General features: G+C 37.0%; 2 protein-coding genes and 1 pseudogene across 2 annotated transcripts; 1 reads left to right on the forward strand and 2 right to left on the reverse strand.

The window, feature by feature from the left end:
- LOC121240527 (protein O-glucosyltransferase 1-like) lies at positions 1-3,562 on the reverse strand. The gene is made up of 6 exons (XM_041137981.1): positions 3,333-3,562; positions 2,627-3,219; positions 2,171-2,360; positions 2,015-2,079; positions 1,287-1,497; positions 1-705 (listed from the first exon to the last, which is right to left on the reverse strand). Exons 1-6 carry the CDS (start codon positions 3,432-3,434, stop codon positions 358-360), a joined length of 1,509 nt encoding a protein of 502 aa, XP_040993915.1. The 5' UTR covers positions 3,435-3,562; the 3' UTR covers positions 1-357.
- A 1,795-nt stretch (positions 3,563-5,357) lies between these two features.
- Positions 5,358-9,809, reverse strand: LOC121240759 (annotated as a pseudogene).
- Positions 9,810-11,760: 1,951 nt separating this feature from the next.
- Positions 11,761-13,401, forward strand: LOC121240760 (protein FAR1-RELATED SEQUENCE 1-like). The gene is made up of 3 exons (XM_041138298.1): positions 11,761-12,151; positions 12,409-12,562; positions 12,972-13,401. Exons 1-3 carry the CDS (start codon positions 11,761-11,763, stop codon positions 13,399-13,401), a joined length of 975 nt encoding a protein of 324 aa, XP_040994232.1.

Genomic DNA, 13,401 nt, shown 5'->3' on the forward strand with positions numbered 1-13,401 from the left:
GGCCCAACAGTCATGAATCATTCCATTGCCATCAAAATAGTGCAAAGACAAAAGGTAAAAGGAAAGTGAAAAAATGGAATTTCATTGGGACCACAAGAGTACTGGTCTTGATCCCATAACTTTTTGGCTTTGAATTATCATATGCATTATCAAGAAATTAGAAGGTCGTTTCTACAAAGAATCTTCACTACGTCTTTGCTAACAAAAGTATATGAGAACTTCATTTTATTTACCAAAAAAAACAGGGAATATGGCCTTGATTCTATGAAATTTGGACCTGGAGAGGTTGGATTTGGACCTACAACTATAAGAGACTACAAAATTTAATTTTCCTTCATGACCAGAATGCCAGCCGTCCTAGTTTGAACGTCTCTGTGCTTTCACCTTCTCCATGTCTTTCACATCCTTGATAATTTTCTTTTTCTGTTGTATCAAGCTTTTGATGAGATTACTATTGGCAGGCTGAAGGGTGCATGGTGGTTCTTTTGAAGGCAAGACAGTTGATTGTTCCAGGGATTCCCTCTGCTTGCCATCCGCAATGCAAATCAGGGACTCCGGACACAGTTCATGAGCAGAAGATGGTGGGACTGGCCTGAACTGCTGCAGCTTTGAGTACTCCGTAATGAGGTGAAACATGTAATCATAGACCCTATCCATACTTAAGGTTTCCATCAGATTCTGCCCTTCTTTTCCTATTGCCTTAGCCTGATCAGCCATGTTTATATACATAATACCAAACAATTTTTTTGATAAGTACATATACCAAACAATTATGAAGCATTAGAAACCTCTCTGTCATTAACCTTCAAATCTCAAGTTATTAGCAGAAATAATAGGAATAGAACATAAATACGTACGCCAATCTAAACTAACTAATGAAAAAATATTAATAATATGCAATTAGAGTTCATACAGCACTTGAGTTGCTATAGGATCGTTACTTTTTCATTAAATAAACCTAACAGGAGTTGCATTTTCTACTTACAAAAAAATAGAAGTTTTCTTCTTTTTTTTTTTTTTTGGTTTTTCTTTGTGGTACACTCTGAAGCTTGAGATAACTGCATTCTTAAGACACAAGCAGCACTAACAACTTCTACTATACAATAACTACTACTACTGGTATTGCTGTTAGTACTGTCAACCTACTGGGAAATATGAGCTGGAATCCAAATAAAATCAGAAATATACACAAGCAACCTCCCTGAACACTCAGATATGGCGAAACCAGCTTTTATGGAAGCAAATTGAATGACAAGAACATAATAGAATATTTTGCGAAAACATACCTCAGATGGGTGTTTATTACCCCAATCAACAGCATGCTTTAATGAGGGGCATAAATCATTTAGAGAGACAGGCCAATAGTTTTTCTTGGGAATGAGACCACGACTGAAGAAATCTTCATAATCTGGGGATATTATTAGTGCAAGAGAACCACATGATAGAATGTACTTCAAGCTCACGGACCAAGCGTAGCCTTCTGCATAAATTTTATACCTGCAGAAGAAGGGAAAGGGAAAAGGGGAACATAAATGATCGGCTGCAAGATGATACACATCCTATCGGAGTAAAATTTGACAACAGAACAGATTATCCTAAGCGAGCACCCCCAAAGACAATCCTAGCCTAACCCTTAACACCCCAAATGAGGAATTTCTTTAATGGAAAAAACTCCATGGAGCTTAGGATGAAGCTAATCAAGGTCCAAGCATCATTAAGGTGTTCTGTGATAAACATAATCCATCCAACATAAGGATGGTTAGTGTTCTTTGCGAGTTTATAGTGGCTTCAAAATGTATAAGGCTTGGTGGCTTATCATCAAGATGTCAATCTTGGTCGTGTACGATGTTCATAGAGAAAAACAAGGTATTTCGGAAGCCATCCTTCGTAATTCACCAGACCATTGTGTCTGGCTTTGTTATGTCCTGTTAGAATAAGTTCACAAAGAGCTCTATTTTCTTCAACCACCTAGATCAGTCTATGCACGTGTGACTTTACTACGAGAAGTACTTACTGGTAATTACACTGATTTGATAGTTTGGATTGCTCATAACCAATGCGTGCTTCTTCTTCCCAATCCTGAAATGCATGGTAACAAGACAACATCAAGAAAATAAAATAGAATAAACTTTTAGGTACGAAAAGATCAACACGGTAACTCCAACTCCACCTGACGCATGATTTGCACTCCCCACTTCGTAGAGTGATTACAATTCTGTAATTCTACACGGACAGGAGACCCAACATCAGGATTTCCTTTCCAATATGCTCGGGGCGACTTCTTCGACCAACTTGTACGTTGAGAACCTTGTTTAATGTCTCGGAACTCCTCATCCCAGGGCCTTAAATTTGTCTCTGGCCTGTACAAGAACTATTCCCATGTAAAACATTCATAGCAAATCCAATCACGCCCACATATTAAGGTAATTTTAAAATGGATAAGGCAACGATAGCAAGAAGATTCATAGGCTCGGGCATAACAAGAAAATTAAACTAGTGGGCATACATGTTTCATATTTTGACGTTGAAGAATAAATAAAAACAGCAGGAATAATGCAAATGAGTTAAACCAAAATAATAAAAGAAGCAAAAGTTAATCCTTTTCCATTTTCTTTCAAATACTTACCAACCCCAGAAAGACCAATCAGGAAACGGGATGTCGTAGTGATCCTCATTGGTGCAATAACGAAAAAGCGGCAGCGGCATGGATTTGTGCTCAGTCATGTTGATACGAGGCTTATCCATGCAATCAAACATCATATCGACATCTGGTACCATCCCAGGATACCTCTTGAGTAGCTGCAACAACCCCCATATCGTAAACATCATTCGGCTCTGCACGCAAGTATAATACAAATCCACGTACAGCTTCCCCGAAACGATCACGATTCGAAAAGCCGCAAATTTCTGGGACTCCGCCAAATGGGCCAAAGAAATCCCCGTCCGAGCCCAGGGTTCCAGATCGTGGTGGATCCACCGAAAAAAAGCCGGGCATTTCTTGCTCGGTTGAGAGGGATGAGTCCGGTTTCGTCGTTCGGGGATGGTGTTGGTGTTGGTGTCGGTGCCCGAGTGGCAAGCAAGGTAAGAGCAGTGGATGATTTTGTAAGCTCGGGCTTGCCGAGATTGTTCGCTGAAGGTCTTGGGTGGGAAGAGGTGCCACGGCGTGGGCTCTAAATTGTGGCCCGCGACGGTTTTCGTTTGGGAAGCGAAGTCGTCCACCTATTTGATCAAGTCACAGGAACATGAATCGGAATCAGCAAATATAAAACAAAAAGTAAAGAACGTGTTTAATGAAATGCCGCGAAGATGAAAAAAAAAAAAAAAAAGGTGACCTTATAGAGGAGAAGGGCGGTGATGGAGAAGGCGGCCAAGGCAATGACGCAAGGGAGGAGTTGGGAGGGCTTGCGAGCTTTGTTCTTCGGAGACAAACCCATGGCTACGGCTGAGATACCATCTGCATTTGCGTCTCCTCGTCTCTTTCTATAATGTTTCCGTCATTCACACTTGCATACCTCGATCTCCTCCGGAAATGCGGGGTGGTTTGGATTCAAAACTGAATTCAGCTTATCTCGATTCTCTTTTTTTATTATTATAATTTTTTAAATTTTTATATAAAATATAATAAATAATTTAATTTTTAAAATTTTTAAAATAATAATTATATTAAAAAATAATATTATAATAATATTTTATTTTACTATTTACAAACTATTTCAATTCGAACCGTATTATCTATAAACTTCACACCATGTATACTCATTTAAAAATATAAAATAATATATTTTTAAATTTGCATGATGTGAGACTTCTCTCGATTCATTTTCGAATTCAAACTATCCCGAATCACAACTTGGTCAAAACAATTGTCCAAGATGCTATGTGGCCCCCACTTTTATATGACATGGAATTTTTCTTAAAAGATAATAAAAATATCATAACTTAACTTTAAAAAATGGCCACATTAGTTATTACTGTATAAATTATAGAATTGCTCGTAATCAAGTGTTTAATGTGCAATATTTTTAATCTTATCTTAATTTCATTTATTATTTGATATATTTATTTTTTATAACTTGAAAAAATAAGAAATTTTAAAACATTCTCCAATCGAATGGAGTCAAGTTTGATTAAATACTCTGACTCAATTACAACTCAAGTTTCAAGCCAAGTTCTAGCTGAATTTTCTATAAATCAAGTCGAGCTCGAGCGGAACATTAGAGCTCCACTCATATTAGCTGAGCTCGAGTTGAAACTATTTAATATTCGAGTCAAGTTTGGACAATCTCAACTCAACTCACCCGAACTCGGCTCAAATACGGTCCAACATAGAGATTTGGGATTGGAAATTATAGATCCTTACTACCAAATGCCGTAAAGTTGTAACAAGAAGATTTGTTTCATGTGTTTAGGCGCCTCATTCAGAAGATATTATGAAATGTAGGTTGGATAATAATAATAATAATAATAAATAATGTGTCTTTTTGGTTCAATCTGTTGAGAAGAACATTACAGGTGGGACCACGTCATCAGTATAAAACCACATCGATTTAATGATCTCTCATCTAATACCAGATAATTGCAACATTAAGAGCTACTTATGAAAAAAAAAAAAAAAATCCTTGTCAAATGATGACAGGTAGACAGAAAACAAGGAGATAATAGTCAATAAACCAATAGAGGAAAGAGTACAAGAAGCTTCTCAATCACTTGAAACAGCTTCTGTTTATGAACACTTTTCATGCAAATGGTCACATATCTTGAATCAAAGCAAAGGTACAATGCTGCATATAGAAAGCCATAACTGAAAAGTGTATGAGAATATTTGCAGCTTGACAAAAGAGGTCGCAAGGAGATGACAAACAATGCAAAGTTGTTTATTCAACCTGTTCTGAAACCTAAGAGACTCATTTTCTGAAAAAGAGAGAATTACAAGCCTGATTTAACTGTTACTTTGTACAAGTATATATCAAATCCATCCACATTAAGAGTGAAAAAGATTCTACAGTAGGCCATTAAGCTTCGTTTGGAACATGGAAGCAACTGAGCTCATCTGAGTTGAGTCCAAATTTAAATCTAGCCCAACATCCAAACACACAACTCCTAAATTACTAAACATCACTCAATTCAAGACTTCTTTACACGTGGGCCCCACAACCTTTTTCAACTCAACACCTATTTACACGCGGGAGCCACAACCTTTTTCAATTTTCTATAAATACAGTGGACCCCCACAAAACTCACTCTACCATCTCAACTCACTACCATTCATAAAGAACTCAACTCAGCTCAACATCCAAAATAGCAGTTGAGAGTTGCACTAAGAGAGTCCCTCCATAATATTTACTCATGCATGTATATCAAACTGAAAAAATCTTCCTCACTTTCTTCATCTTCCTTTGGGATATGGGACAAGTACCAGCCTCTTCTGCAATCCTGCAGAGTATACAGATTTGAACGTCTAAATTTCGACTTGATTTTGACAAGTTGGAAATGGTTGGAAACAATATCAACAATGATCATAGAAAGCATGCACACAACAGTTTACATATATAGTATTGAAGGACACGATAATTTACCTAGTACTGCTTTGTAGATTCATTGAATATTGTTGGCAACTGTGATGTGAAAGTTTAAGCACTAGATGAACTCAAGTACTTTTCACTTAATTAAGGCTTATGGCTGCAACTCAAATCAATCCTAATCCCAGCGTTTTGGGGTTGGCTTTATGATTTTTTTTCTTCTACTAACTGGGTTTGGCTAACAAAATTGTGTTGTTTCTAAGAGCATCATAATCCAAAGCCACAAGTTTTTCCATCAAGATTTCTTCAAATAGTGTGAGGTATATTTACCTTGTTCCGCATGTGAAACAGGCAGCACAATGCCCACATGGAAGAAAGAAGCAGTCTCTGGGGCATTGGCACAAATGACACAAAGATGCCAGGGATTGTTGGTGTTATCTTTTTTTGTTATTTGCTGTCCTTCAATACCACTCATTGTGGGCTGATCCTCCGGATCTTCCTCATCTCGTGAAATATCATCGTCTATGTGCAAAAGTAATGGGGCTCGTTCAGGTCTCAGCTTCCCCGCTTGAAATCCTGTTATATTTTCATCTGTTGTTTGGAATATTTTGAAGAATCTGAAGGCAAGTAAGATTAGGACGATCATTATACCTGCATGAAGGAAAGCAGTGAATATGCATATGAACATTCCCGTTTTGCTCTCATGAGAAGGATATTAATGCAGGCAAAATTACTGATCCAACAAAATATGTGATCCACCTAGGTCCATAAGACAGTTTGACATACCAACCATTATCAGCATCCTGAAAAAATGACAATGTCACCAAATTCAAGTGCATGGAAGTTTTATGGTTCTCATATAGATCGAAGGAGGAAGTCTTTTACCTCTTTAAGATGTGGAGAAGTTAAGACAACAACATTTACTCCTAGAAGAACAAGCTTCAGACTACATAAATGGCTACCTAGGGCACACTTATAATATGCTTGAGTTGTGTTATAGAGGAAAGCGCTTATGGTCAACTTCAATTCTACTTGTACAATGCAGCATTCATAGCTGATAAATTATCTAACATTCTAATGGTGTATGCATGTGCATATAAAGGATTATATCATAATCATTACTAAGGTGCTAATGAAAGAGAGAGAATCAATTGATTTTCTGTATTAAACTTCAGAAGGATTACCAGCAGCAGGTGGTGAGTTTCATTGGCGCAGGTTGCAGCATTCTAACCTGTCCTATATATGTCTTTTAAACAAAGATGCAAAGACTGCATGGGGAATGTATTTGTTGTTTGGGAGTATATGCATGGGAAATCCCTCCAGGGAGTTTCAGATTTATGGTTGAGGCCAAATATATATTCTCCAAGTCATTGTGCAATATGCAAACTCCTTTTGGATGGATTATTGGCACAACCCAAAGTCTTAGAGAGGCTCTTACCATTTTAGCTATATAAATCACGATGTTCAACATGCTGAACACAGTGGCCAGAATTTCTGATTACAAACCTAAAGCCTCCGATAAATGTACATGATGAAATAAATCACAAAGCTTCCCTGTTCTCTGCTTTCTTATGGCTGTATTTCCTTGTAATGCGGAAATTGTTTGACAGCAAGGTTGGCCAAATCAAGCTAGTCTTCAGGAAATATTAGGTCAAGAAAGGGTTTTAATTTTCCACACTATTATCAGTTGGCACAGATGGAAATGACCAAATCAGTTGAGGCAACTCAACGGGATGATACTGACTGAAGCAGCAGTTAGTCCTTTTTACCAGAGGAGAGACTGGGAGTGGGGGAGCGAGGACTGAGGATCAACCTTCTCTCAGTATCCATCTTATCCTTGACATTAGTTTCTTCTGGTTATCAACTGGATGGGAGATTTTGTAATAAAGTTTCACAGAAATCTTTTTAGTACACTACATTCTTGTTTGGTCTCATCTTTCAATGAACTAACATTACAACTCATGTGCCCTGGACTACAATACAATCTTGATAAATAAAAGAAATCATAGGCGCATACCTCAACCTTCTCAGAGTGCAAGTTCCCCACTGCAATGTAGTAATTGGAGGACTCTGAAATTTTCAGTTGGATCTTACCACTCCCTGTGATGTAGATGGGTTTTAAACATCTCACTTATACAAAGTGGGGAATAAAAACTCGTATTAATGGAATTTACCATAAATGATATTCCAAGACAAAGTTGTGTCATGATATGATGGATCCTCTATCCACTCAACAAGGCTTTCTCTACCTGCAGATTTAGACAAGAATCAAGACAAGAGATACATGAGCTAAATAACATCTTATTAACAAAGTTTCTGTTTAGCTCTGCATTCAATTAAGAGTCAGAAATAAAGCCAAAGCTTGATTGATCATCTCATTGTAGGCTATTTCCAGCTTATTGTGTACTTATCAAAGTACAGTTAGTTGATGTTCCACTTATGAACTACTTGGATCCCATCCCCCGTGTAACTATCAATATAAAGTTACCTGATATTCCACTTACAAACCAATGCTATTATCTTGAGCACTTGCTATATAGCACAGGAATGTACTAGATGCAATGATAGGTCTAGACTTAATGTGGCTCTTCAAACTTAATCAAATTCTAAGCTGTCCCTGAACTAATTTTCCCATTGTTCTAGCTATTTGATTTTACATAAGCATAGATTCTTGATGCCATTTAAGAGTCTACTGACTTTAAACTGGTATATAAATCTAAGTTAATATTCCATTTTAAACAAACAAAGCTAACAATACCATCAAATTTAATGATGAAGAAGTTGGAATTTGGAAAATACCTTGTGCAATCACAAGGGATAAAGGTGAGGGAGTTGGAGATTTTACATTGTATAAGATATCCACTCTAGATCCTTTGTTTAGGAAGTATATCCACTCCTACAACATGAGAAGTCCAAATTTAGCCGATAAATCCTAACATCTAGAATGCTCTAGGTGGTGCACAGCTCATTCATATCTATTACTTTCAAGTAGGAAAAAGGAATGTGAGCAAATCCCTGAGATTCAAAGAACATAAATGCAGAGAAAAAAGATCAACAATAGCAGGAAATGTGCCTTGTGGAAATTGGCAGGTACAAATGCATTATGTGTTTCATTCCAGGTGAATTCGACATCCAGGGGTGGAGGTTTAGAAAACCCATATAACACTGGCCCTGGTTTTTGCTCATTGACTTCCTCTGCTTGTTTGTAAACAGAATGAGATTAGTGCATCGAGACAACCACAGCAGAAGCAAGAAAAAAAATGGGAATGCAGTAGAGATGCAACAAATTATCTTAATCTCTTCCAAAAAGTGAAAGCAAACTATCTTAATAGACTGCACAAAGAATGGGTTAGCTTGTATTAAGCGTGAGCAATTTGGTCCCAATTGTGTATTCACAGATCCATAAAAACCAAGAATCATAGTCATGGATGCTGCTGTTGAGGAATACGGAAACCAAAATCAAACGACATCATTAAGATTAAAGTTATGAGCAAATGAATTGATCAAGTAATATGCGACAGAAATATTCAAAGTTAATGTTCTGCATGGTTTCCTTGAAATGTAGATAAACCAATAATATCATCGAATCTTATATATAAGGCCACTTTTTTTAGTAATACAAGCAAATTACAACATCTGCTCTTGTACACCCAATACAATTACGTATTCATAAACTTTGTATTCATACACTTCGAATATTTTTGCAGGCAAAAACCCTTTTCTCAACACTTCATATTCATACAGACTTGCCTCATTTTCTCTCTAGGCAACCAACTTGAGGTCCATTTTACTCTTGGAACAGTATAGGAAAGCGAGAAAGAAAAAGAAGAAGAAATAGAAATAGAAAATTCCAACCACTGAAGCATTCATAATTTGCTTAGCTAGCTAGCATACCTAATTAAGCATTTTACTTTCACTTTTCCGTTCTTCTGGTGTAAAAGAAGAAAAAATAAAAAGTAAAACAGAACAAAACAAAAGGGGGAATTTTTCTTTTCTAAAAACAGGAAAGCTTGAATGAGGATGAAACTGACTAAGGAACCAAAACGTGACGAGCAGAACAAGGTAAGACCACAAAGTCTCTGTCATCTCCATAGACGCCACATCAGATATCAATATGTTCAGGCGGTAGGGAAAATTAGAAGGTTGTTGTTGTCGCCATTGTTGGTGACGGTTGAGAAGGATATGGTGGTGGTGGTGGTGATGGAGATTGTCTCCATTCTCGAGCCGTTCAATACGAATACAAATACAAATACAAATACGAAAATGGATAGAAAAGCAGGTTGAACCCATTTCTCTGGTTTCCCGCTTCTGAGGGTGCGAGACCAAAATCTTCCGAGGGTGCACGAGAACTGAAACTCGTCAGTCCAACTCCCACGGGCTTCTTCCTCGTGTGGGTGTAGAAGATTGGGGTGGGCATCTGCGTTGGGTGGGTCAACGCAAGACCGATCTGCGTTGGTGTGGGTCAGCTTGGTGGGCTTGGTTTGGGTCAACTTCGTGGACCAGCATTTCGGATCAGAGATGTGGGTCAGCTTCATGGGTCAGTTTCGTGGGCCATCTTCATCCCATACCGATACCAATACGTACCATCATTTGTGCTTTAATCTGCAATTTTAATATTTACTTAAATATTTTGGTCACTGATAAACAATCAAGCATGTTCTAATTTAGTTCTTTTTTTTCTTCCACAGCATGTTGTGATTTAGTTATTATTACATACAATATTTTGCATTGTATAGAGTTAGATATGTAGAAATTTCTTGGCTGAAAATATTAATTTTTTGGTTAAACATTGTGGTTTAATTATTGTGGTTTAGTTATTGTTAAATATATGTTTCTAGTTGGATGAATAGAGGATGGCATGTGGAAAGTTGGTTTAGTCATCACTATTGATGGGTTTGGTACATGTCTGGCAGGAGCATACTAAAAATTTGAAACCTAAGAACCTAAAAATTTATAGAAAGATGAAATCAAAATCAAATTCAAATAAAAGTACAGAAAAGCACATCTAATTCGAGTATTTAGTTCTGTAATATATCTGTCATGTTTATTCATTCTTTGTCAAGAAGACCAATTTTTCTTTAAAACAATTTATTGATGTATAATAAATATATAGATATATATGTATATGTTTCTCTACTTTGTATTATAATACGAATCAGATCTTAATCCAATCAAATATCCAAGTTTATCTTCAATCTGATAATGGCCAAATCTTAAGAAGTACCATATTTGAACTTGAACTGTTATTGTAAATCTTATTTGATGCTAATCAAATTTTGATAAGTTTTTTTTTTTCTTGGAAGAAGTATGTACAATATTAGTCTTCACTCTCTCTCTTGGTCGATAGAATTAATTTTCCTGAAAACTTATCAAAGACTAATCTTGAATATTGAACAACTTGTTCAGGGTATGGAAAAAGGAAAAGAACACCCATCTCCGCTAACACCATCTATCTCAAATCCTCTAAACTCAGTATGTTATGTCATAATTAAAAAACTTATTGCAACTCAATGTTTAGCATCCTAATTATTATTATTATTTTTATGTTAGGACATCCCTTAAACTAGTCTACTAAACTTTCCAAATTACATGCATGGTCACCAGCTTTCCTGCCATATCCAGATGGCAACAAAAATTCAAGCAACATTCAGGTGGTTTTTCAACTTCGTTCTTGTCTTTTAGTTATAAGTTAATTATTTTGGAAGCAATTTAAATATTTTTATTTTTTTGTTTTAAGCAAAACGTTGGTTACCCATTTCAATATGGGATGGGACCTCCGAGGCTATTTGTCGCTACAAGCTCCGCAACAAGCACAAGAGTTGGTTAAGAAGATAGACCCTATTGTCTGGAAATTGAAGCGCAATGTACTTTCGCTAGAGTTGATGAAGAAATTATGTTGGATAGACCAGATGAACGGGAAATTGATAATGGCACTACCAGTATACCATAGGTAGTGCCATCGTCGGACGTTGATGATATCATTGAGGAGCCAAAGTCAGGGATGGAGTTCAATTCATTTGAAGATTTGTTGAGTTATTGTAAGTATTATGCTAAAAAATGCAAGTTTGGGGTGATGACACAAAAGAGTGAGAAGTCAGAGAATCAAAGTGTCAGATATGTCACCCTTAATTGTTCACATGGAGGGAAGTTTTGGAATGTGAGTTTCAATGTCGCCAACCCACGTCCGACTAGAAAGACGGATTGTAAGGCAATAATTAATGCCTTAAAAGTCGAGGGAAAGATGCGATTGACAGTAGCTCATAATACACATAATCACGGCCTCAGCCTACAGAAATCTCGCTTCTTTCGATATAACAAAGAAGTGAGTGAGACCGTTAAAATAATCCTAGACACAAACGACTTAGTTGGCACCCGACTAAATAAGAGTTACGGATCTCTTGCCGTTGGCGTAGGTGGCTTCGAGAACCTCCAATTTTTGGATAAGGATTGTCGCAATTACATCAATAAAGCACGATATCTACGACTTGGTGTAGGTGGTGCTGGAGCACTTCGAGATTATTTTATGAGGATGCAATACAAGAATAACGAGTTTTTTGCATTGATGGATTTACATGATGACGGGAGGTTAAATAATGTTTTTGGGCAAATCCATATAGTCGAGCAGCCTACCAGTATTTTGGTGATGTGGTCACATTCGACACCACATACCTGACGAGTAGGTATAGGATGCCCTTTGCACCATTTGTTGGTGTAAACCACCACGGGCAGTCGATTCTTTTGGGAGCTGGGTTGATTTCTAATGAGGACACAAAGACCTTTACATGGTAATTCCAAACTTAGTTGCAGTGTCTGGATGGTATAGCTCTAAAAACTATTATTATTGATCAAGACAAAGCAATGAAAAATGCAATTGCTATTGTCTTTCCAGAAACTCGACATAGATTTTGCCTGTGGCATATACTGAAGAAAGATCCTGAGAAGCTTGGGTCATATGCTGCCTACAGAAGTGGGTTGAAAACTCAACTGATGAAATGTGTGTACAACACACAAACTATTGAGGAGTTTGAGAAATGTTGGGCCAGGTTTATTAACACATACGACTTACATGAGAATACGTGGTTGAAAAGTTTGTATGCAGAGCGTAAGCATTGGGTATCGGTATTCCTAAAAAAGCACTTTTGGGTTGGAATGAGTACAACCTAGATCAGCGAGAGTATGAATACCTTTTTTTATTGTTATGTTCATTCAAAGACAAACTTGAAGGAGTTTGTCAACCAATTTGACAATGCGCTAAGGAAAAAAAATTGAGAATGAAAATCATGCAGAATTCTAGTCATTTAGTGGCACCATTCCCTGCGTATCTAGATGTCTAATTGAAAAAAAAATCCAAGAGTTGTACACTAATGCTAAATTTAGGGAAGTTTAACAGCAAGTAATAAGTGTGCTCGAGTTGGATCTATCTCTACTTATATTAGATGGTATAATGAATAGTTATTTGGTAAAAGATGAAGTTTTTATTGAGGAGTTCGCTAAACTGGCTACATATTCAGCGGACTTTAATGAGAAAGATTGCAATGTTAAGTGTTCATATGGATTAGTTCAGATGAGGAGGATACTGTGTAGGCAGATTTTGGCCATATTCAAATCTAGTGGTATAAAATCATTGCCAGACTGGTACATTCTAGACCGATGGAGGAAGGATATCAAGAAGAGATACACATTAATCCATAGTAGCTATGACGCAGGGGATCGGAGGCCAAATGGTAATGGATATTCAATTCTGTTGAATATGTGTTATGGGATGATAACTTATGCGGCGGATTCTAATGAGCAATTTGAAGATGCAAAGAATAGGATACATGAGATGACTGAATGTTATCGCAAGCACACACGCAACAGGTTCGAAGGCGACGGATTTTAA

This window comes from Juglans microcarpa x Juglans regia, chromosome 7S, assembly GCF_004785595.1.
Source record: "Juglans microcarpa x Juglans regia isolate MS1-56 chromosome 7S, Jm3101_v1.0, whole genome shotgun sequence".
NCBI lineage: Eukaryota > Viridiplantae > Streptophyta > Magnoliopsida > Fagales > Juglandaceae > Juglans > Juglans microcarpa x Juglans regia.

What these genes read in the sequence shown, in the direction of transcription:
- LOC121240760 (XM_041138298.1), top strand. Translation starts at nt 11,761, where the DNA reads ATGCGATTGACAGTAGCTCATAATACACATAATCACGGCCTCAGCCTA. An exon ending in TATAGTCGAGCAGCCTACCA is followed by an intron (nt 12,152 to 12,408) that starts GTATTTTGGTGA and finishes TTGTCTTTCCAG; the next exon opens with AAACTCGACATAGATTTTGC. An exon ending in TTTGAGAAATGTTGGGCCAG is followed by an intron (nt 12,563 to 12,971) that starts GTTTATTAACAC and finishes TATAATGAATAG; the next exon opens with TTATTTGGTAAAAGATGAAG.
- LOC121240527 (XM_041137981.1), bottom strand. Translation starts at nt 3,434, where the DNA reads ATGGGTTTGTCTCCGAAGAACAAAGCTCGCAAGCCCTCCCAACTCCTC. An exon ending in GATTGGTCTTTCTGGGGTTG is followed by an intron (nt 2,361 to 2,626) that starts GTAAGTATTTGA and finishes GTTCTTGTACAG; the next exon opens with GCCAGAGACAAATTTAAGGC. An exon ending in GTAATAAACACCCATCTGAG is followed by an intron (nt 706 to 1,286) that starts GTATGTTTTCGC and finishes ATGGCTGATCAG; the next exon opens with GCTAAGGCAATAGGAAAAGA.